Below are 24,439 nucleotides of genomic sequence, written 5' to 3'. Positions count from 1 at the left end.
AACTCTTTTCAATACACTTACTGGACTCTCTAATAATATAATACCTCATTGTATGTATTAACACCAGCATTTTTATAATCTATTTTTGTATTATAAACTGGTACTAAACATTAATAAACATTATTGGAACAACAATCTATAATCTTTCATGCATAGTCAAAAGGATAGAAGTTATCTGTCTTTAAATTATGTGAACTGATACAAAGTATTCTTTTTGTTTCTATTTCATTCATTCATTTTTTCTCTGCGAAACTTTCCATCAACTAAAATTGACTTATATTCTTTTTACAATGCATAAAAGAAAAATGAAAGAATGTTCATCTTAATATAGTCGATGTACAGTAAACTCGGCAAAATAAATCAAATTACTAAGTCATATATGAGAAAAAATTATGAGAAATGTCACTAAATATTCTAAAAAGTATGTACATATTAGAAAACAAAATTATCAATGTGTATATATGTGTGGATTATTTTTCTTTGTTGTATGATTCGTCCCACAATATTTTCATGATCTATGTTTTATTTATTATTACATATATATATTTAAATCATACACACATAAATATAAATAAAAACACATAAAACATTTAGATTTATCAATATATTAAAATAAAAGAACTGATGCCACATAAAAAATGTCAAATATATGCATACATTGGAAACAAAATTTCTGATACATATATGAAAGATGAAAACAATTATGTGTGTAATGAATTTAATACTTATAAATGTATATCAAGAATTATACGTCATAATTAATGTCCACTTGAGATTGTACAATTGTCTATGTAAACATGATACATAAGTCTCTATTCAAATATTTTTTGTCCTTATGTGTGCAAATGGAAAATATTTTTAATTAAATATATGTTATTACATCAGTGTCTTTACACTTTGCAATACACAACATATTTATATTAAAATATTTTTCCAAAATTTATTTAATATATTGTGCATGTCAATATATTATGTATAGTAATAAGTAATAAAAATATTTTATCGATTTATTTTAGATACATTTACATACCATAATCAGTCAAAATTTTAGACTGTAGTGCCTTGTACATATTCTCCCTGAAGTAGTCACGTTAAATATGAATTAAAATATTTAATTTATGTTACCTGTGTTGTAAAATTTTGCTTTCAAAGCAAAATACAACAATTGTATAACAACCATAAGTATAAAATAAGTCTCACAAATCTTGATGGTAATAAAATTCATAGATGTCTAGTCTCGTTCGTATATATACTTTTAAAATATAAAATAAAACTATTATGAAGAAATGGTCCACTGTAAATTATTCTTTCCCAAATTATTTTTTATAATTGTATTTGTATTAATTATGTTTTATATGTAGATTATGATAAATTACATAAATATACATTTCAATTGTGCAGTTTTTTAGAAAGAGTATGTACATATTATATAAATCTGATAATGCTATATTACAGTGATTGATAACTAGTATAAGAAAAAATAATTTTTAGTAAAAAATACTAGCAGAACTTGTACACGATTTTTAATTTTAATTTTGATTGAATAATAGTAAAAAATATCTAATTAAACTTTTAAGATAAATCACGAATAAATTTGATGTAAAAAGTTCTAAACAAAACAAAAAAATATGAACGTATATGCATATACATATACATGTAAACAAAATATCTATAATTATAATTCAACAATTTATTTATATAATTTGTTAAAGAAATTGTAGTTGCAAATTACAAGAAGATTTACAAATTAAAAAGAATGGTCCCTCTTGACCAGGCAAATATGTTGCAGGCACAATATGGTATGTTCCTGCGGGTACATCTTCCAGTTCCAAATATACAAATCCAGATCTGTAAACATAAATAAAAAATTGTAAATATAAAATGTATAAAGAAATTATCATTTATAGATGAAACAATCCAAATAAAGAACAGACCTAAATGGCCCGGAACTTTTTGTTTTAAATGCAGTCGCTGCATTTGCATCGTTCAGTATAACGGTGTTAATGTCCAAGCCTATTTGATACTGTTTAGGTCCTTTCAAAATAATTAATAAATAATTATTGTTGTTAGCGCTTTCGAGCACTATTTGATATCGTGGATTGTTCACATAAGTAGGATGATTGCCGCAACCTCCTGCTGTGATATTCTTCCATTGACCTGTGATCTACGAAAACAAAGATCATGTTAATGTATTAAAAAATAAAAAAATCTTAAAAATTAAAAAAAATATATATTTCAATAATATACCTCTTTTTCGTATTTATAAAGCTGAGGTATTTTCCTTAATATGAATGGACATGTTCCATACGCACGGAGTGTATAATAGATAGTATTTGTTTTCTCGTACTGAGATATGACCAAGGTATATTTTGCATCACTTTGATCTTCAAGTTTGATTTTACACAAATAATGCGGGCTATTTATTCTTACACCATCGATGTACGGTGGTGGGTCATCTAAACAGTTTTTTAATATTTATTGTTAGTAGGTGAAAAATAAATAATAAAATAGAACAACTTTTTATTTCAACAACTTTATTATATCTTACTTACGTGGATAATATACTCTTTTTCCATTGTTACGATAAACTAGAACTGTAATATATTCCTGATTTTGCCGAAAATCCGCTATGTCGGTAATATGTCTCGTAAGAAGTATCCAAATAGCACCAGATCCTTTACTCTGTACTTCTAATGAGAATTGTGGATTATCACCAATATTGTACGCGTCTCTTACCGGTCCAATACCAGCTTTCCACATTCTATAATAAAATAGAATTACTTTGAATATATTATTATAGTATATGAAAAAAAGAACAATTAAATAATACGTAGTACAAATATAATAAAAAATTTACTTACTGATGTATACAATAAGTATAATTAAATAATCCTGGATTCCAGTTTAAATAAAATACATCAAAAAACCGACATATACTGTCATAATCAATCCAAAAAACACCATTATCAAATACCGAAGCAGATTCTGGATCATAATTCAATGTCTCCTTTAAATCTTGAGTCCAATGATTTATATCAAGCTCAGAATAATTACCTCTCCATCGCAAATGAGACCATGGATTTTTCAATTGCAGTAATCTTTCTTCCTACATACACATTAATACAATTTAAATAAAATATTTCACGTTCTCTCTAAATAAATAAAAAATGTAAACAAAAAATGTATTTTAAAAAATTAAAAAATTTTGCTTATTTTTTCATATTATTTTAAAATATATTTAAAATAAAATGTTAAAGAACTTTTGTTTTGCTTACATCAATCTTTCTCACATCAAGGACAGCGTATGCGTGACTTGGTACAAGGCCGGTACGATCCGCGTCCAAATCTGATAACTCTCCTGTGGCTACAGTGACTAGCACGTCTCCCTTATGAAGTCGTAATAGTAATACATCAAATAAGTTATCCTTATTAAAATCGGGTTCGTTTGGTCTAATCGCCCATCTCTCAGGTATCCAGCCAGTTAAAGCATGTAAATCTATATTCTGTAAGGATAAATGTGATATATTTAAAAAATATAAAAAATTAATGAGAAATAAAAGTAATTATAAAAGTAATAAATAATTTAATGCTGCAAAAAATATAAACTTACGCTATTTGATCCAGGAAAATCGTAACCACCCATTACTTTCATATAAGCTTTCTCGAGTAAAGAAATCCATAGCTCCCCACGATTGCTAGAGTAGGAACAGAGTAATTGGTTGTATCGGCTTACAGGCAGAAGGTCATCTATTATTACTTTACGTGGAATGCCATTGATGTGTAGTTTCACCATGTATTTTCCTGACATTATATGTTCATCATTTCTAATATATAATAAATATTAAAATATATGCATATTTTTTACGCAAGATGAATTCTAATGTGAAAAAAATGATTGTACTGTTTAAATGTATCTTTTAAATTTAATTTTAAAAAAGTCATCGCGAATATGATTGTTTAAAACTGTGTGTAAAAAGTTAAAGCTACACATGCATCTACAAAAATTTTAGATAAAGCGTATCAGATAAAAAAAATGCTCATACAAAATGTACTTTTTTATGTAGCTTAATGTAAATATTTTTAGTGTAAAATACAATATATATAAATTACTAACACACACTTATATGTTAAAGTAAGCCAATAAGTACAATAAGCCAATTGAAATAAACCTAAATAATTACCAAATGGATTATATATGGGTTCCTTGTGTTTATTTTTTGGATAAATAATAGATGTTATGAGTCTCCGTCCAAACTTTTTCTCATATTGAGCACTCACAGCCAGAGAAGCAACAAATGAACAATCAGAAACTACCTAAAATACAAAAACATTAATTAAATGTCTCATGTATCACAGTTTTGTTATTATTTGCACTGGTTTTTAAATTTGACAAATTAATAATATATAAATGTACATTTTTAGTGTATTAATACATGTTCACTAACAGTCTGTTTTATGCTAAAGTAATCAACATGATGACCTATAACCATTTTAGGATTGGAATATAATTCTTCTGGTCGACGCCATCCAGCAAAATCAGGCTTTTGTTTCGGCGCTAATTCTAATAATCCGTCTTTATCAGTAAATGGAAAAGCATATTGAAATTTTTCAGCAAGATCAATACTCATAAATGGTACAAATTCGTTATCATTTATGTGAGAACTGTAGAGCAACACTTTCTTTTCTTCCTCAGTATAATTGGTACTACCGCCAGTTACCTTGAGATGTCCACTACTTCCCCGATGAAGCGGGGATCTGACATCTCTCGCTGAAATTTATTCAAATCAATAAATATGTGATAATGCTTTATCCTTTGCCTTTTAAATATGTTTACTACCTGGAGCAACTGATGGCGCATTTACTGGTTGTTCTGAATGTATTGGCTGTTCAGTATCTGGAAAATTGCTTTCTGGTACAGATGGTAGTTTAGCAAGACTTTTCATAACACCATTGTCCTCAATAGTTTTGATTCCTTTCAAGTCCTCTGCCCGTTCAACAGCAACTCTGACGAGATTTGTTAATTTTGCTTTTACTTCTGGGTCAACAGTCTTCTGTAATATATCGTTTCAATAACAATTATCTAGATATATAATAATATTATTAGTAAGAGGAATTATATACTTACTGTACTAAGGCCAAGTTCTGCAGCATCGGTATATAATTTTACTGCAATGTCTTTTAATCCTGCTTCATCTGCATCTAATGCTTGATTCATGAGAAACTTACATCTCTGTAATTCAGATTGATGCAAGGGTTCTGCCTCATGACTATTCTGTTCCTCCTCGCGAACTAAAATTTTCAGAAATGAGATTTTAAGTTATTTATAGCATTATGTTGTACAAATTATATTTACAGAAAATTCCATTAGCGCATGCTTACTGAGACGTTGTATCGATGAAATCCTCTCACGGTACTCTGCTAACTTATCTTTGTATGTGCCATCTAATTGCAATCTAGTAAGAAGTTTAATAGCAATGTCATAATAATACAGGGCTTGCTCGTACTGGCCATTGCTATCAAATTGCACCGCTCTACGAGCAGCAAGTCGCGCATCATCCAAGGTTTGCGTCATTTCTTAACAAATAAAAAGAGATGCTCCAAATTTATTCAACAGTGAACTGCTGTGTCAAGATCACATAATTTGAATCTTCTTTTTATTCTCTTGTAAATTTTTTATTAAACTTTCTATTAAAAACTACTATAATTATTTTACTTAAAATTTATATTTGCTCAAATGTGATAAGAACTATGAGAGCGAGAATACGGCAAGATAAAACATTAGTGATTAGATAAGTGATAAGTCATGAATACCATGGCTGACCCACACAATTACATCAATTGTTGATATATCACGAAGCATGCGCATCATAATTAAGGTTTGTTTTTTATTCCTGCACTGCTGCACTAGTGCAATAAGTTAGAATGAGAAAAAATATATTTGTCTTATTCTAACTTATTACACCAGTGCAGCAGTGCAAGAATAAAAAACAGACCTTTAGTTCCCACAAGTTCATACACACACAATATAAATAAATTTTTTTGCTTACTTCGCAGACTGCGAATTATTACAAATAATTCTAATAATTTTTAAAATTCATTGCTTGTTTTCTCTTTGTTAAACTTGTTAATTCGGAACATCTAGCGGTTTTCAACCTCTACGATTGAATGTCATGAAAATTTGCCTTGACATCAGAGTGCGTTCTTAAATTCGCAACGGATGCAGCCAGATACACCGGAATGTCATTCCATCTTTTTGTTATTTACGGAAAGTTGAACAAAGATAGAATGACACTCCAGTGCATCCGTTGCGAGTTTAAAAACGCACTCCAAGGGTGCGTTCTTAAATTCGCAACAGATGATCTGGCGATTTTCTAGCGGTATTTTAAATTGAAGTTAGCGGATTATTTTTTCAGGAGTTGGCAACACTGGTCGTGTTGAAGAATTTTACAACAGTTGCAAAGCTCAAAAGCTGCTTTTTGTGCTGAACGCAGCCACTGTGTACAGTATGGTACGGTGTGTACCAAGAACGCCAAGAATAGTTGACATATCTTATTAGTTACAGACAGAATTGGGTTTACCGCGATTTATTTATCGAAACAAAGCGGGAAAATGCATAGAAGGATATGGTACACAGATTCTAATTAAATAATTTTTTTACAAATGAAACGCAGCACCTGGTAAACAATGCAGATTGAATTTGTATGATGTAAAGGTTAGTTATTCGATCGAAGAGCGATTGTTTTATTATGCCGGCTTCTTTTTTTGACATACAAAAAATATATTATAAATGATAAAGAAATAAAAGTTTTAAAATTAATCCTTACAAGTATATAATAAAGATAATCATTATTAGGCAGATTAGAATTAGTTCCGGCGTCCGTTTATTTTTCGCTATGAAGAGGAAAGTTTCATGAAAACATTAATTTTTTTTACAAAATTATTCGCTTAACAGTATTTAATAAAAAAAACGTTGATTTTTAATTATAGGAAACGGTAAGGGGAGCGGCACAAACAAAAAAACTGCATTAGACAGGACACACATGACAAAAATAATAATGAACAAGGAAATGCCGTTGAGTGTGGAATGGATGCCACAAAATGCATATGTGCACAGTGCTCTGGATCACTTGCTACCGGGAGATAGAAGTCAGGACTACTTGATCATAAAACAGGAAGCAGAATTCTTCCAAAACACTCTTAATTTGCAATCTGCGCAAAATAAAGTTGTGCCTTTGCAAGTCTCATCTAAAGAGAAGGACAAGGAAATTGAGCAACAGAACAGCTGTTTGGATACAACAGTAAGTTTTGATCTTTATTCTATTCTTTTTGTAATAAAAAAAATTATGAAACAGCAGTGACATGTTTATTTCAATCGTGCTGTTCTGTTTGTTCAACTCTATTCTACTTGTCTCAAAATATATTTCTTATATTTCCTAATAATTTTTATTTAATACCTTTTTCTAACATTTTATGATATTTCCTTAATATCAGGTTTGTTTCTGAAAAAATTTTATTGTTTTTTAAAGCTTTTTTATTATATTGACCCAAACAATATGATAGTCTAAAGTAAAATAAGTAAGAATTAAAATTCATAATATCAGTTAAATTCTAGAGAATGACTAATTTTCAATCTAATTATTTAACAATGTTTATATTTTTTTATCACATTTTTTTATTAAAATCTTTTTTTAATAAAAGATAGTATAATATATTTGAATAGAACAGCAAGGTCAAGAATATACTTGTCACATTATTACTGATTACACGTGTATGTATAATTAAATGTATTTATATATATAATTGAAACTGTTCCACATATATATTTATTTTTAGCCCAGTCAAACGAATTCCTTAGATTTCCTACCTAGAAGATCGTTTGACGTTTCAGAGAAATTATACAATAAAGGTCGCATCGACATAATAGAGATGATGATAGACTCGATGTTCAATTATAAATACCTTTTTGTTTACGAAGATCTATTTTCCAAGTTTGTTGTGCTAAAGGCTCTCCATAGCAATTCAGCCAAGGAAGTCGCGACAAATCTGTTAGACGTATTGGGGATCATAGGAGCGCCGCGAGTGCTACAGAGCGGCAATGGGCGTAAGTTCACTGAACAAGTTGTGTACGAGCTACGCTCGTTGTGGAACAATTTATTCATACTGCACGGGGATGTGTCTAAGTGCGAAGTTAGTGGCTACAGGGATTTTAAGAGCTCGCTTGAATCCTGGGTGAGAGAGAATCCGACTAGGGCCTGGTGTGAAGGGTTAAACTTTGTACAGATTGCTCATAATTCGACATATTGCTGTTGGAACGGCAAAGTTCCGTATGATATACTATTCAGACGAAACGCACGTGAGATTTTTCAAAGTGTAGAAAAAGACAGAGAGATTTTAAAGACGGAAGAAGAATGGCTTGAGCATTTGTCGAGTAAGAAAGACGAAGATGCAGCTGCAACGACGAAAGATATACAAAATACATCGAACAATATTAATGTAATAAAGCAGTATAATATACAATATTGTATCAATATTATAAATGTGATATAACGATTAAAATTATTATGTTTCGAATGTTTCAGCAATGTGAGGAAAGCGAAAATGTACGAAATACACAGAGTCAAGACGCACTTTCGTCGAAGGCCGATGATGTAAATATCTTTAGTTACGTCAATGTGAGGCATGAACTTCCGGTGAATAACGGCATCCGCGAAACAGATTTAATGGAATTTACAGATGAAACAGACGCTAAAAACGAACCAAAGATCAACGAAAATGCTCAATCTCTCAAATGCAAGTACTGCCAAAAGCAATATATTAAGATAGGATTTTTGAAGAACCACGTGAGAACTCGACACAATACAAAACAGGTTCCCCATTGTAAGCTATGCAATAAAACATTTAGCGTTCCGAGATTATACGCAAAGCACATGAAGCAATCGCACGGACAGGATAAATCAACCAATATGGAGAAAGAGATACCAGTCAGTAGAAATACAAGAAACAACGCCAACGTTCCATCTAACAAAAAAAAGTCTGTGATTCAAATGACGCATGAGACTTCGGATCCCGAGACGACGAACGAGGATTGCGATTTATCGCTGGACATGACGAAAGAATCTAACAAGAGCAACAAGAGACAAATTGGTAGACGAAAGCTGTTGACAGAGAATCGCATATCGAAGTTGCAATCCTTACAGTGCGCGTATTGCAAGCAAAAATTCAGCTTCCCGAGTGTACTGGAAAGACACATGCGTTCGCACACGAACGAACGACCGTACGTTTGCGAGGTGTGCAACAAGAGCTTCAAGCAGTTAGGCCACCTCAGTCAGCACTCGCTGACCCATCGCAATTATCGTTCGTTCCAGTGTACGGTGTGCGGCATGAAGTTCAACTCCCTAGACTCGTTGAAGCAACATACTTCGAACTCGCACAAAGATGATGCGACGATGACATCGACGTCGTCCAAGATCCGTGACGTCTACCGTTTGTTCGAGTGCGACAGCTGCAAGAAGGTATTCACGACGAAGAGCGTACTGGAACGGCACATATTCACGCACACGCAGGAACGTCAGTACGACTGTAAGGTGTGCGGCAAGCGGTTCAAGCAGGCCGGTCACGTGAAGTCGCACATGCTGGTGCACACGGGCGAGCGTCGCTTCCAATGCACCGTGTGCTTGAAACGCTTCAGTCTGTCCAATTCGTTGAAGAAGCACATGTACGTGCACAATGGCGAGAAGCCGTACCAGTGCGACGTATGCGGCGCGCGTTTCCTTGAGAAGCGCAATCTAAACGGTCACCTGTTGACACATACTAATGAGCGTCCGTACTGCTGTAAGATTTGCGGCAAACGATACACCCTAGCGGATACTCTGCGCCGTCATGTTAGTGCCGCGCACGAGGATGGCCGTACGTATCAGTGTGAAATCTGCGCCAAAATGTTCAAGCAACTAGCGCATCTGTCGGTGCACAAGAAGGTGCACAACGACGAACGACCGTTTCAGTGTCACCTATGCGAGAAGAACTTCAAGCACAAGAATGTGCTCAAGTCGCATCTTGCGATCCACGCGAACGTACGACCGTTCGAGTGCGATGTGTGCAAAGCGACGTTCGTCAGGAAGACGAATCTGCAAACGCACATCTCATCCGCACACATGAACGAGCGCCCCTATACCTGCACCATTTGCGGCAAGCGCTTCAAGCAGATTAGCCATCTCAACGGCCACGTGGTCGTACACAGCAATCTGATGCCCTATAAGTGCGATTACTGTGATCGCCGATGCAATCGGCTCGACAATCTGAAGAAACATATGCGCCTTCACACGAAGAATAAGGAGTGTGAAAGTACTTTGGCGAATTAATATCTTGTCCCGAATGGAATACTAGAGTTAACAGAAAATTGCTAATTGTAGTAATCGACACGAATGAGACATTACTGCACCAGATTCTTTTAATTCTGTGGAATGTAGTTACTCATATTTTCTTACATTATTCTGAGTGAAAATTTATCCACATAATTAAGAATTTTTACATTTTTTTTACATCAATGTCCAATACTTTGCTGACTTTGGATGCGTTCGGAGAGACGCTATTAGTGTTATCAGCATCAGTCTTCCTTGTTCTACTTTTAATGAGTAATGAAGATAGACTGATGCTGGTAGAGCTAATAACGTCTCCTCGAACGCATCCTTTATAGATTTATGTTAGAATAGCTGAACTATTTTAATATAAAAGGTCTTATTAAAATGTTATTTTCAGTTATTAAAATTTTAATAACAAAAAATACAAAACTAAACGTGAATTAGATAACTTGAGTGAAAATTTATTCACATTAATCTGGGGTAACATAATTAGATCTTCTGAATGAATGTTGTTTACAGACAATATACAATATGATATGAAACATTGTCAGGTATATATATTGTTTTAAGTTATGTTAAATTGCTAGTTTGATATAAATTTCTGACAAAAAGATATGCAAAAGATATACAATAGAAATCTCGGAAGATACAATTGAAGATACAAAGAATATTATTATAGATAAATCAAAATATTGTACATAGTATTTTGTTATTATCATTCGTCTTTGCTTCTAGTTTGAGTTCTTTACAAGAGAGTTTGAATTCTTTATGAGATATTATGAGAGATATTTATAACTTATATTTTAATATCATTTCAATTATATTTATATTTATTATTCCAATTTTCTGTGCATTATATAGCATAAGTACTTTAATTATAATGTTTTTTAGGCATTTTTTATATGTAATGTATTACGCAATATGTAAGTGTAAAAATTTTTTTGTATTTACATAATAATGATTGTTTGATTCATAGCTATAAGATTTTAAAGCGATATATAAACTTTTAAATTTTATACTTCCATAAAATATTTCTGATCAAAATGTCGGTGTATACATATTCTACATGTGATTGTTTACTTTATGAGATAGACTGTTTTTTATATATTGTATGTACTTAAAGCAAACAGATACATATTTGATAGAATCATTAATTATATAAGTTTTTCTTAAAAAATAAGTCTTGCATTATCATTTTTTTAAGGGTATTTAGTATGCCCTCAACCTACTCAGTGTATTTTGACTATTTGGACACCCCTTGCATTATAATCATCCATGATTAGGTTAAGAAAACATTTGTGTGTAAAAAAACTTTTAAATTAATATTTTACCACAATATATATATTATATATATATATATGTGAATATTTATCATGCTCAAATAAATAAGTTAAAAATACCAAGGCTCTGAAAAATTTTAACCCAATATTTAAAATATATTTTTTTGAATAAATAATACTTTTATATTTTCTTTATTCTTTCCTCTCTTTAATTCTTTGTTACTCTTTAATATTTTTACTCTTTTTATAATACCCTTTTAATATACTATATTACATGGTACATTACATGGCTCTAAAACATTTACAATTTTGACAATTGATATACAAATATTTAGATGAGATAAATATCTTATCGAAAGAAAGTTTCAAAATAAAGCAAGTGTCTGCACTGTCTGCAGGTAACCTATGCAAATTTCGCGGTCAATTGTGTAACTTTTTGCGCGTGCAACGTTTAAGGGTGCTGTCCTATGGGCCTCGGAAAACTAAATCGGAAAGGCGGTACGCCACTCTGCCATGTTCCCTCGCGCTCCAGCGTCAGACGCCTGTTGTGTTTTTTAATTTGTCCCATTTCTGTTTAATATGGCATGTAGCTCTTTTTATATCACACTTTTCTGTCCTGTAAATTAAATGATAAATATTTTTTATATCAAAATGAATTAATTAGAAGTATAATATTTAATATATTTATATATTTATATATAACTTTTACCTAATTATAATAAGAACTGCTATGCAGTGCTTGCATTGTCCAGACTCGGCTTTGCACGAACATGAACATTTAATAATTTTTTTATCAATATTTTTTATAATTGATACATTATAAATTTCATGTGGATTACTGTAATTGGACCTATTTTTTGTTACCGTTTGCCTCCACACCGTGGCGGCACCCAATGCACTCATTAATCTAAGGAGAGGGGACTAGGGGAGCTGTCGCTGTGTTGAGTACAAGAGGTTAGGATTCGGAACGTTCCTCGCGGGGCCGAGTGTGCTGACGGCGACAATATGGGGTACAAGAAGAGGTTAGGCTTCGGGACGTTTTTCACCGTATTAATCGTACTGACGGCAATCTATTACCGCAACATCGACGACGTCCTGCATAAACGATTGCTGACTCTGTTGCACGGTCTCGAGAAGCTCGAGAACAAGTATGTTATCACGAGGAGGCCGAAAGTTGCCATAGGTTATGGCGTATGCACCGACGTCTTCATCGACGCGAAACATCTGCTAAGATATTCGGATGAAATCGGCCGACCTGAACACTTTGACGAGATCAATACCCAGCTTGAACTGCTCAAGAGCTTTGCTTATTATTTTCGCCATGGAGCCGCAGCCGAGTAAGATTTGTTTGAATTCTATCATCGTTTTTACATTAAACGTTCTGCAAGTATGCACATGTAACGGAAAGCGCATTGCTTAATAATTAAATATAGTAATTGTTAGATGTTAATTATTTCAATTATTTTATAGTTATATAAGTAATTGATTAATAAGTTACATTTGACATGAGACGTGTTACACAAGATGTTTCATAATAGAGAATTAGAGAATCTTAAATGTGTTTAACCAATAGCTTTTTCCGGCAACCATAAATATTTTTATTTACTTAAAAGTATAAAAATGTTTTCTATACAGGTTTATTATCCCTTCTAAATCATTTTAGTATATTATAATTGCACGTAATAATTATAGCTATCCTACACAGAGCAAAACTTTTTTCTACAGACGCTACATGGCAAACAGAACTTTATTCGACGAATTGGTGTCAAAAGCACGGTCGTTTCCCTCGTCCTACTCGACAATCGGAGGAAATGCGGCAGTCATGGCGATGCGATTCGCGCGGGAGGGATGCGACGTGACTCTCGCGGCTAAGATGACCAAATCCTTGCACCAGATGTTCCCTCAGGTGATAAATATAGTGGGTGGTGAAGTAAAACGCGATGATATTCACCTCATCATGGAATACAAGCATGGCGAAGTATGGGGCCCTTATTCCAGTGCGAGAGCAAACAGGTAACATAGATAATAAAAACTGATAATAAGATAACAGACATAATAATAAGATAAATGCAGAGTTATCTTGTACATTTTCTGATTACTTCTACATAAATTATGTATAAATTACATTGTGTTTATATAAAATCTTTCTGTAGATGTGAGCAATATAAAGTACTATAAATTATAAATAACAAAGAGAAAAAGAAAAAAGTAAAATTAAGTTATAAGATTGTTAATATATGACACTTTAGTAGAGTATTGATAAAATAAAAATATTAAAATTAAAAAATAGAATATACCTTTTATTATTGTTGATAAAATTTGAATCTTTGATGATCCATAAATTACATAACTAAAATAGTTTGCATTGTATACATATAATGTAGATCATTTATATTTTACATTAAGAATTATGTCCAATCCTGAATAAAAATGCATAATTAAGTAAATAATATTAATTGGTAGAAACTGCATTCTTTTACACCTTTTTCTAGATATATTATTCACAACGACATAAATAATCCACTGATCAGTTCATTTAACGCCTTCGACAAAATTCTGAGAACCTACGATCCTGATTTATTGGTAGTCAGTGGCCTACAAATGATGGACAACTATCCATTTCAAGAAGGTAATATTTTAGTGATTATATCCACAATTATGCATTAAATTTTAAAAAATCTACGCGTTTTTACACACAATTGTATAGACAAACGCAAGAACCTGCTGATAAATGTAAAAAAACAAATGGTGGAACGTCTGAGCTCTACCAGAATTCATTTCGAAATGGCTTCATTCGCCGAGGATAAATTGCTTTTTGAGCTGTGCGATTTGGTGGTTCCGTTTGCCGACAGTTTGGGAATGAACGAACAGGAAATAGCGAATTTGTACAATACTATGTATTACGGTAATATCTCATTAGTGGCAAACTCAACTCCGCGTGTCGCAACAGTGTTGGATCAGATGAGAACATTGTTCAAACTCATACGCCTGAGAGGCAAGTCGATCGCGAATTCTAGAGAGATCACGAGAATTCACGTGCACACGCTGGCGTACCAAGCCATATTCACCGTTAAAGATTCTGTTTGGAAGAATACTATGGCCGCTGCGGCCAAAGCATCGTTAACCGCACACAGACATGTATGCGCATCGAGTAACGTAAGTGTTAAGATATATGAATAAATAAATTGTCGACAAGCGTTTTCTAATTGAATTATATGTGAATAGTTTATAACAATAGTTTTCCTAAATGTTTTACCAGATTTCTAATATTTGATCATAATTATCAAATCCGCAACTTTTTTTCAAATGAAACGTTTACAGAAATTACTAGACATATATATGACATTTAATTTATATATTAAAATATATATTATATATGTATATTATATATGTGAGCAATAAGCCGTCTTACGTTCGCGATTTTAAAAGTATTTCATCTAATGTGTAGGTTGATGTAACGAAAGCCACCCTGATCATGGACGACAGTTTCTCGACGTCTATCGTCGACGGTACTCGAATAGCATTGAACATCGACAAGCCAGTATCTTGTTGGGATGAAATATTGAAGGTGGAGCAAGAGAATATTTCTATTCAGGTGTGCGTCGCTCCCGTATTGGTTTGCACGCAAGCTAGTCAAACGGCAGGAGGCGGTGACAACATTTCTAGCGCGGGCTTGGTACTTCAGATTTAAAGTATAGATTCACATCGATTTACGACGGGATTTTACTTACACCGCCGTGTTCGCATTACGAATTGCATTTCCCATCCATACACACGTAGACGACGAACAGAAATCCTAAAGTAGGCCTTTAATAATGTTTTTAGTACGTGAGAATCTACATTGAATTTACATTCCGATTTGACTGCAAGAAATATAGACTGTAATTACGTGCATCACTAAAGACTATAAAGCACGATTTAATTCTTCTATGCACTCTTTTATGCGAGTGTGTTTTATCAAATTGTGACGCTTCGCCTAATACGATTATCGATATAGTAATTTGGTACTAACATCGATGTTTGCAACTCTATTGTTAATTCTTGCATTTATAGATTAATTTTAACCGAAGAAAGTTTATTCGATATTATATTATGTAGGCTAATTATGCTACGATAGAGCATGTATTAAGCATTTTTACAAAAACAGAATTAACGAAAACCAGAGATTTCCTGAGTACTGAAAAACTTAAGTCAAAATGGATACTTAAGAATTAAATGGTGCCATGTGATCTATATTTCAATAGAGATAGTTTCAACAATTTCGCAATAGATTCGTAGTTATGATATATTAACTTTCAAAACCACAATGTGATATTATCTTTAGAAATCGTAATCTATTAATTTTTAGAAATTGTAAGATTAAACTTAAAGAAACAGAAAGCTTGAAAAGTCAAAGTGATTCTTTAAAAGAAGAAAAATAATTATTTAATCTCGGGAAATGTCGCATATACATGTCTCCAATGTTACGATACATTCCGATGTAATCTATTATCTTTATATATATATATATATTTAAAAATCTCGCATTTCTTTTACATTCGAAAATGTACATATACGGCGTAAGCTTGAAAGTTACGGATTTGCAATATTAAAGATATACAATATCAATGTTAATACACAAATGTGAAATTGTATTCTTTTATTGATATTACATCTCGTCTTATTTTTTTGACTTATGCACTGATAACATTCCATAACATTATTCAGATTTATCGATTTTCAACAAATTCTTATAACCTTTTTTTTAAAAGATAGAGACAAAGTTTAAAACTATATCATACATTAATCATTATTATTGTTAATGTCATTAAAAATGTGATATTGATTGTGCAATAGTGTATCTATTTTCTAAAACAAAATTGACAAAAATATATTACTAAATGAAAAGAATAGTTATGTTAACGAAATAATAACATAATCTAGCGGGCAATTTGTAAGTTCTACTGTATATCGTTAAGTAATCTTTACAGACCGTACATGTTGCTTAAGCTGGGCCAAATTTTTAATTTTTTATGGCGCTGACTTTATATGTTCACAGTATTTTAGGATCATCTGTCGTAGAATTGTTTTATTTTTTTTTTATCATATTCTATTTCAAAACATAAAAGAAAGTTATTGATAAAATATTATCGAAATAAATGATAAAGATTAGATACGGATAAATAATCTTCTCTATTGCGATTTTTCTTGCACGTGAATCATTAACGAAATGCCATACATCGATAATGAATCCATAGATCGCGATCATGATTTACAAAATCGTATCACCCTCATCGATGCCCAACATGCGCAAATCATCGGGCCCGGGTTGCGTGTCCGCTTCCGCTTCTTGCATAATTTCGGGTGGTGGCTGATCCATGTACTCGGGACCATATCCTACACAACCCAACATACTGTACATAGAAGAATACATAATGTTAGATTCCTGTTGACTCTGTTGTTGCTGTTTGGTTTCCGCGGTTTCCTCCTTAGGAAAGATTATATTGAGAGCTTCTTGTAAATCATCCGGCAATGGAGTGCTCGGATCTGCCGGACGTTTCTCTGACGGTTCCGGTATATCGGCCACGTCAGAATGCGGCACCCCAGCACTACCCGAATCTACTACCGTCGGCGGCGGCGGATTCTGCACAAAGTTTGCGTTCGATATCGGTGGCGGCTGCGTCATGAAGGGAGCGGGTGGTACAGCTTGACGAGGCGGAAATCTTGGTGGTACTTGAACGAATGGTGGTGGATTTGACATGAACGGTGGAGGCGGTCGATTTGGCGTAAAGTGCGGTGCCGGTAATGTACTTTGCACCGATGGTCTATTCTGCTGCGCTGCTGGTTGTTGCTGACTCGGAGTGAAGCTGGGTGGTGGTCTGTTCAATGGTGGTGGTGGATGCGGGGGTAACGGCAATTTCGACACGCTCGAAGTTTGCTGTTGTTTTTGTTGCTGCTCGACTACTGGCTGCTCTTCTATGACCGTCTCCTCGGACTGATCATCTATCTCCATGTCGACCACCTGCTGGGTCGGTTTATTTTCGTTCAGGACGGGGGGCGGAGGCGCCACTAGAATCTTCATAGGTTGATTGTTAGTTTTGCCTGTCACTGGAGCCATAGTGCTGCTATTTAAATTTACTGGGGTAGCTAATTTGGTAATATGCACAACACCAGGTGGATTGATAATCTCGTTGGGTACTTTTGGCGTGTCTTCAAACTTGCTTTGTTGGTAAGGCAACGGTGCGATATCTTTTTCCGGTAACTTCGGCTCTTCGACCTTTTTCTTGAACAAAGGTAATCGGCCGATGAACGGTAATTTTCCCTTGGCCGCTACTTGAGGCGCGGATTTCTTGCTCGAAACGGCACCTTTCTTTAACTTCTCGTTTGACTTTTTTGAATCAAATTTGGATTCGTCGTTCGATGAATTATCATTATCTCCCCGTCTGTCCTTGCTATACTTGTCGTAGCCTCTCTTAGGACTGCTATCGCGCCAATTTCTATCACGTCTTGGAGAATCGTCTCTGCTGTCTCTGTCTCTCTTTCGACGATCGTCGTAGTAATCACGGTCTCTGTCTCTATCTCGATCTCTGTCGCGTCGACTTCTTCTATCATATCTACTGTACTTACGATCGCGATCATCTTTGTAACGATCTCTATCGCGATCCCTATCATCTTCTTTTTCAACTGACTTACTTTCAGGCGGCTTCACTGTCATGTTCACTTGCTGTTTAGTCCAGAATCCCATGTGCGGTTTCGGCATCTCTTCTGGTTTCGGCAACTCGATCGGTTTATTTGATGCGATCGCCTGAGATTGCCTCTCCTCTTCTTTCTTAATCCAAAAAGGCTTTGGTGGCTCCTTTGGACCCCAAGCCTCCAATTCCTCTGATTTCTTTGAATAAACGTCCTGCTGCAAATCATATTCCTCTTCCATTTTCTCTGGATTCCCCTTACGATTTTTCATCTCCTCCTCTTGTTTGGCCTTCAATTTGTCTCTGATCGAATTCAGGAGTTGTCTATCGTCCGCCTCCGACGGATGTTGTTCGGGGAGCGGTGACTGATTAATCTGCGACGATGTTTTTGACCAATGTCCTTTCAATTTTAAAGGCTGATAATCTATTTCTTCATTCAAAATTGCCTGCGTGGATGCTTTCATCTTGTTTCGCATTGCCACACGTATACTCTTGGTAGTATCTTGATCTGATTCTGTATCAGAATTCTCTGATTCACTCGACGTATCACTAGCACTGCTTTTATTTCTGCGTTTTTTCGCTTTCTTTGATTTTTTCTTATTCTTCTTCGATTTCTTCGATTTTATCGGCGGATCGTCATCTTTCTGCTTCTGCAATTCCAATTGTATCTGTTTGTGTTTTTCCTCGGAAAATGCCTTTTCTCTATCAGCCATCCAGTCAGTTTCCCAATGAGGATTTTGTTCCACAAAGCGCTGAACAAATACATTATTTAATTAAATTATTTGCAACGAGGACATGAAACATGTAAAAAAAAATTTGCAAGTTATTTTTTACTAGTTTAAATTTAAATTGTTTTTAAATAACTATATTTATGATTAATGAAAATGATTTAAAAAATTCATAATTTTATAATTTTGCAAATAAAGTAAATCTAATCTAATTGTTATTAAGTACCATCTGTAAGAAAATTACTTACAGAAAAATTCTCAGAATGGCGTTTAGACTTGAGATGCAGACTTGCACAATGAAGGTCCCCTATCCAAGAGTCACAAAGTTTGCAGTACCAAGCCGTTGCTGCACTAAAGAACTGCAGCCCTATAATCAAACAATCCCGCAGTTAGTATTAAGCTTCGAAAAGGGTAAGCATTATAAGTTCATAAAGAATGACCTTATATTCTGCCACGACACATTCATGTCACTGAAAACAAAAATAATATATTAAAAGATGTTTGATATAAATAGCCGATTATGTTAAATTTCTCTGTATATTCCCACGATGATCTGTAGAAAAACAGAAAGGGAAGAAAGGAAAGAACCAATTTTATTTCTCAGAAATATTATCTCTACACGTCACAAACAATAAAGCATATAAATATATATATAAACAGATAAATAATACATTATATTTTTATGAATATATTGCAACTGCTTACTCTTAATTATTTTCAAGATTTAAGATTTTATTGAATATATGACTTGTAAAATGTGATTATATGTACTTAAACGATTATGTGTATGATTAAGTTTATACAAATGGGCACTTGCAGTATATTTTACAAATCAGTTAATACAATATTTAAAAAAAATAAATTTAATAATAATGAAAAGATAATATACACATTTTTAATATAAATCAGTGATAACTTTCTTCGCATATAACTTCACCAAACTTACACATATGTGTGTACATATGTATCTCGGTTATGAGCAACAACACAAAATACTTTATATACATTATCTTACATGTCATTACTTTCTGTCAAGTAATGCACTTCACGACGTGATAAGATCTTAACAAGATCTAATCCAGAAGATAGTCGATCACCCTAAATTGTGTAAAACGTAGTGTTGTGGAAAATGAAATTAGACACATGATCACGATAAAGTGACATTGCCAGAAAGCTGGATTGGAAAGTGCGCTTCTTGAATCCAGATAAAATCCAATGCATCTCTGTGGTGTTTGTGACATTGCAAGAAAATTTGTATCTCCGTCAAGATTATCTTGAGTTACAGAATGTTTGCCATAAAATTCCGTGATACAAATCAAAATTATTAACTTTAACATTTTATTTGACGAATGTTCCGACTTACATAGGACAAATTTTCAAGCAACTTGTGATTGTTGATCTCTTCAATACATACCGAACACCACAGTTATCTGTGCACAAGCTACGGAATTATATTCTATTAGTAATTGCCCACTGTAATTGACCTTACCTTTAATAGGCGTTCTTTTCGTTGGTAGTCCGTGATAAAAGGGTACTTCTTTTTCTGTCCCTTCGCCATTTCGCTCATGCCATGGCATATCAACAATCTTGCGTTCCTGTCATATAAAGTAAAATATTAGTTAAAACGGATTTTATAACAGACGCAAGAAACTCGGTACTCTTTTTTGTCTTTAATAAGTATTGACATATGGTACATCAAAAATTCCATTATGTACCATTAAATACATTAAGTACCTGCTTGTCGTGATCGTTACTGTAATATATCATCCAGTTACAAATATAGTTTGAACTACAAATATATATACAACCTTAATTATAAATCCTTTTTTTATTATACAAAGCAATATACATATATACATATTTTTTTCTTCTACCTGTTCTTTACAGTAACAATTTGCATTATTTGTATAAGGAGCTCTAGATCTATCTTCTTTAACATTTGATTACTTCAGGCATCTCTATCAACATTTTATAACGATTATGTTACTTAAAAATATTACTTACTAAACAAGCCTCTTTGTGTTCATTGCTATGTAGATGATTTAAATATTCCTTTGCTGTTTTAGGAAAGATATCGCAGACTTTACACCAATGCATTTCAGGATCGTAGTGAACAAAATTGTACATTGGCTTATCTTCCGACGATCTTCTCTCCTTAATATCTCTTTCTGCTTTGGACTCCTTATCCGAATCGGAAGCTGATGATCTATTGGGCGAAGGAGACTTCCCTTTCGGAAAGTCCTCCTTTGGACTTCTCGAGCGCTTACTCAATTCTTGCTTAAATTTGTTCTTCAGATCGTCCACGGTAGCTTTGTCACCAATAATACCAGTGAGCATATCGATGACATTGTGAATAGACTTCATTTTAGTTTGTATTTCAACCTGTGAACACAAGGTTAAATTCAAATAAATGCTGATCATGAAAAAATGAGATTGATAAAAGCATGTGTGTTAATTACCTGCAATTTCTGATTTTCCTTTAAAATTCGATTATTTTCGCGGCCGCCCTCCTTGCTTATCTCGTCACATTGCTGACGCAGAATTTCCAGTTCGCGTTGCAACGTGGCAGATTTCTTAACATATTCTTCTCGTTGCTTGGCCAATGTTGCTTTCTGTTGTTTCACTTCAGCTGCGATTGCTGTTGGGTGTTTAATTTGAAATTTTAAGACGGTATACAAATATACCAATTCTTATTATTAAACACACATACACTATTAAATAAATATCAACGTTAATTTAAATTACTGTAAATAGATTATCATTAAAATTTTTTGCATTATGAATTAAGTTCACTACAAATAAAACAAAAAAGAATTGCGTGCCTTCTTTTTGCCTGGCGTCGTCAGGCCTTGTTAAAGATGTCACTAAGCCAGAAGAACCGCTATCAATTGGCCTTGACGATTCTTGTTGTGATGTCAAGGAAGGAGGTGGTGGTGCTTGCTGGTTGTTATATGACACTTGATTCGCTTGCCAGTTGGGCGGTGGGTAATCCTAACAAAATTAATACATCCCATCGATCTCAAGTCATTCAATGGTTTTCTTATCAACCCTTACCTTTATCAGACGATATTCAAATGAGGACTTTGGCTAATACACGGAAGTCTTGACGATGTAACGGTGTGTGATCAATATTATGGATTTCCAATATCAGTGCCAGAGTAAAATACATAACGCGAATGTTATACTTACTGAGAAATTCACAATAATGCGATACAAAGAAATGTAATTGTAACGCTTCGAGAGAGAAGTGGAAACAAATACGCTACCGAATATAAAAATCATAATCGGTAACGTAAGTATAACTATTTTTGAAATATATACTTTGCAAAAGTGCATAATAGACTCTAATATTAGAATATGCATTCTTCTCCAACAGTCATTTAATCTTGACACCAGAATCAAAATCAATCTTTTTTTAAAACTAAAAATATATTAAAGTACAACTTACACTTCTATATCCAGCAGGTTGTTGATAACTGTAGTCATAGCTCGTACCATAGTTATAACCATAATTGTTATATCCCTGATTATAGGCAGAAATAGGTGGCGGTGGCTGACTTGTGTTCGGTGGAGGTGCCTGTAAAGATAAAAAGCAATATTACAACAAAGTCAGTCAAAATAATAAAACATTGTTTTCTATTTTATCCTTTAAGTAGATAGATAATCTATTAGTTATAGTTAATTATATAATTAAATTTACATTAATTATCATTCTTTGAGATAAAAGAATTTAAAAATAAGAAATTTTAAGATTTCAAGAATAAAGAGATATAAATCAACCAATTCTGTTATTAATAACAAAAAAAAAAGAAATATTTAAGAAAATAATGCTTGGAATGCTGTGGCTTTTATCTACTCATTTAAAGATTTTTCATAAATCCATCAAATTTATGAAACTGCTTATACCTGATATTGATTGTGTACCGCTGAAACATAACCAGTAGAATTGTTCGGATTAGGTACAGAACTTTGGGTCTGGGATGGAGGTGGTGCTTGTTGCTTCCAGTCTTGTCTATTACTAGACTCTTTACGCCTTCTGTCCCTAGAACTCGAACGAGACCTTCTATCCCTAGAGCGAGACCGACGATACCGATTTCGTCTTGGAGATGGTGACCGATCGTACTTTCTTCTCCTTCTGGCATGTGAGGAATCATCTGAATCAGCACTAGGGCTTCTAGGACCCTTGCGCCTGGATTCAGACTCCATTGCTTGCTTTAGGTCTCCTATACAACATAAATACATGTGCTGTAGTCATTATTCATCAATAAAAATTTAAGGGCTCGGTACAAAGAGACAAAGAGATATACAAAAGATTTGTTTTTTCCACGCCATTGTTCATCTATTTCATAAAGACAATAAGACAAAGGTTTTACTTACTTTCTTATTACTCTCTTTACTTGAATATTTATCACGTTGGAAACAGGAAGATAGCAAAATGAGAAAAATCCAGAAGGGCCTGTAAGACTGTTCTACAACCACGTAATCATAGTCGTAATTGTAAGGTAAAGTTACATGTCAGCTTTATCAATGCAAATTTAACTTTAATCTTGATTTAACTTTCCTTTCACGTTTTCCTATTTCTATTGCAAATACGAAAACTCAAGTCTGTATCAAGACTCTAATGGAAATGGAAATGGAAACAAACGATTGCCCTGCAATGCTTTCACAATCAGTCTTACAATTACGGAATTGTAACACAGCCTTAACCAAATAAAAGACACGTTTTCAGACGTAATCATCAATTTAGGCGGATTTTACGAATCGCGAGCCTGATTCACTCGGTTCAGATACACGAGACTCGTTTCGCGACGGATGTTAAACGTGCGACAGTATCGGGTGCGTCGCGCTGCAGCCATTTGCTGTGCTTCACGAGGAAAGAATCGGCATCGGATCGGGGGATTTGGAAACACGCGCTGACCACACGGCTTACCTAGGCTCGGAGAGGTTCCTCGTCTTTCGTATGCTGAATCGCGTGGGCAGTCAGCCGAAATTGATGCGTCGACAACACTCGCTGGAGACGCCGATAGTATACCGCATGCCGCAATCTCGCGACCGGAGATCACGAAGATCAGAGGGGATCAAGGAGACTAGCCGAAACGTGACGATGGCCGTCGCGTCGACTCGCATGGACAACGCAATAGATCGTGCACTTGGACAAACTCGAGATGGAATCAGATGAAATAGATAACCGAAAGTCACGTCGGATCCGGATCTCTTTGTGGCCGCGTCACATTAAATAAAAAATAAGTATGTAATTGGACGTCAGAAGCAAAAAAAAAGAATAGAGTGAAAGAGCGTGGAGAAATTCTGCCAAAAGGAACAAACTCGAATACGGGACACGAACGCTTCGACCAATCGCGTATTCGCTGGTATTCGCTACGCACGCACAGAATTGAACCCCGAGT

General features: G+C 33.9%; 4 protein-coding genes across 4 annotated transcripts; 2 read left to right on the top strand and 2 right to left on the bottom strand.

The window, feature by feature from the left end:
* Positions 1 to 993: 993 nt before the first annotated feature.
* Positions 994 to 5,572, bottom strand: LOC105830003 (calpain-7). The gene is made up of 12 exons (XM_012669114.3): positions 5,380 to 5,572; positions 5,126 to 5,289; positions 4,838 to 5,051; positions 4,446 to 4,768; positions 4,182 to 4,314; positions 3,611 to 3,801; positions 3,276 to 3,503; positions 2,862 to 3,106; positions 2,553 to 2,761; positions 2,248 to 2,456; positions 1,935 to 2,164; positions 994 to 1,848 (listed from the first exon to the last, which is right to left on the bottom strand). The coding sequence occupies exons 1-12, from the start codon at positions 5,570 to 5,572 to the stop codon at positions 1,707 to 1,709; spliced, it is 2,481 nt and encodes an 826-aa protein (XP_012524568.2). The 3' UTR covers positions 994 to 1,706.
* A 728-nt stretch (positions 5,573 to 6,300) lies between these two features.
* On the top strand, positions 6,301 to 11,757 carry LOC105829996 (zinc finger protein 85). Its single transcript, XM_012669100.3, has 4 exons — positions 6,301 to 6,712; positions 6,988 to 7,298; positions 7,834 to 8,493; positions 8,580 to 11,757. The coding sequence occupies exons 2-4, from the start codon at positions 7,041 to 7,043 to the stop codon at positions 10,356 to 10,358; spliced, it is 2,697 nt and encodes an 898-aa protein (XP_012524554.1). The 5' UTR covers positions 6,301 to 6,712; positions 6,988 to 7,040; the 3' UTR covers positions 10,359 to 11,757.
* Positions 11,758 to 12,610: 853 nt separating this feature from the next.
* LOC105829982 (ADP-dependent glucokinase) lies at positions 12,611 to 16,260 on the top strand. The gene is made up of 5 exons (XM_012669079.3): positions 12,611 to 12,975; positions 13,364 to 13,651; positions 14,131 to 14,267; positions 14,346 to 14,794; positions 15,087 to 16,260. Exons 1-5 carry the CDS (start codon positions 12,644 to 12,646, stop codon positions 15,327 to 15,329), a joined length of 1,449 nt encoding a protein of 482 aa, XP_012524533.1. The 5' UTR covers positions 12,611 to 12,643; the 3' UTR covers positions 15,330 to 16,260.
* A 2-nt stretch (positions 16,261 to 16,262) lies between these two features.
* LOC105829972 (zinc finger matrin-type protein CG9776) lies at positions 16,263 to 24,304 on the bottom strand. The gene is made up of 9 exons (XM_012669066.3): positions 23,965 to 24,304; positions 22,941 to 23,257; positions 22,483 to 22,611; positions 21,857 to 22,025; positions 21,494 to 21,672; positions 21,039 to 21,416; positions 20,524 to 20,629; positions 19,283 to 19,401; positions 16,263 to 19,058 (listed from the first exon to the last, which is right to left on the bottom strand). The coding sequence occupies exons 2-9, from the start codon at positions 23,238 to 23,240 to the stop codon at positions 16,890 to 16,892; spliced, it is 3,549 nt and encodes a 1,182-aa protein (XP_012524520.1). The 5' UTR covers positions 23,241 to 23,257; positions 23,965 to 24,304; the 3' UTR covers positions 16,263 to 16,889.
* Positions 24,305 to 24,439: the final 135 nt, after the last annotated feature.

Source organism: Monomorium pharaonis, chromosome 3 (assembly GCF_013373865.1).
Source record: "Monomorium pharaonis isolate MP-MQ-018 chromosome 3, ASM1337386v2, whole genome shotgun sequence".
Classification (NCBI taxonomy): Eukaryota; Metazoa; Arthropoda; class Insecta; order Hymenoptera; family Formicidae; genus Monomorium; species Monomorium pharaonis.
Note: the sequence above shows the minus strand (reverse complement) of the source record. Positions and strands in the feature narration are given on the sequence as shown.

Coding starts and splice junctions, on each gene's coding strand:
- LOC105829982 (XM_012669079.3), top strand. CDS start 12,644: ATGGGGTACAAGAAGAGGTTAGGCTTCGGGACGTTTTTCACCGTATTA. Junction 13,652..14,130: donor TCCAGTGCGAGAGCAAACAG/GTAACATAGATA, acceptor ACCTTTTTCTAG/ATATATTATTCACAACGACA. Junction 14,268..14,345: donor CAACTATCCATTTCAAGAAG/GTAATATTTTAG, acceptor ACAATTGTATAG/ACAAACGCAAGAACCTGCTG.
- LOC105830003 (XM_012669114.3), bottom strand. CDS start 5,572: ATGACGCAAACCTTGGATGATGCGCGACTTGCTGCTCGTAGAGCGGTG. Junction 5,052..5,125: donor CAGAACTTGGCCTTAGTACA/GTAAGTATATAA, acceptor GATATATTACAG/AAGACTGTTGACCCAGAAGT. Junction 3,802..4,181: donor ACCCATATATAATCCATTTG/GTAATTATTTAG, acceptor ATATAATGTCAG/GAAAATACATGGTGAAACTA.
- LOC105829972 (XM_012669066.3), bottom strand. CDS start 23,240: ATGGAGTCTGAATCCAGGCGCAAGGGTCCTAGAAGCCCTAGTGCTGAT. Junction 22,026..22,482: donor AACCTGCTGGATATAGAAGT/GTAAGTTGTACT, acceptor TAATTTTGTTAG/GATTACCCACCGCCCAACTG. Junction 19,402..20,523: donor GAAAAGAACGCCTATTAAAG/GTAAGGTCAATT, acceptor GTTTGATTATAG/GGCTGCAGTTCTTTAGTGCA.
- LOC105829996 (XM_012669100.3), top strand. CDS start 7,041: ATGACAAAAATAATAATGAACAAGGAAATGCCGTTGAGTGTGGAATGG. Junction 7,299..7,833: donor ACAGCTGTTTGGATACAACA/GTAAGTTTTGAT, acceptor ATTTATTTTTAG/CCCAGTCAAACGAATTCCTT. Junction 8,494..8,579: donor ATACATCGAACAATATTAAT/GTAATAAAGCAG, acceptor CGAATGTTTCAG/CAATGTGAGGAAAGCGAAAA.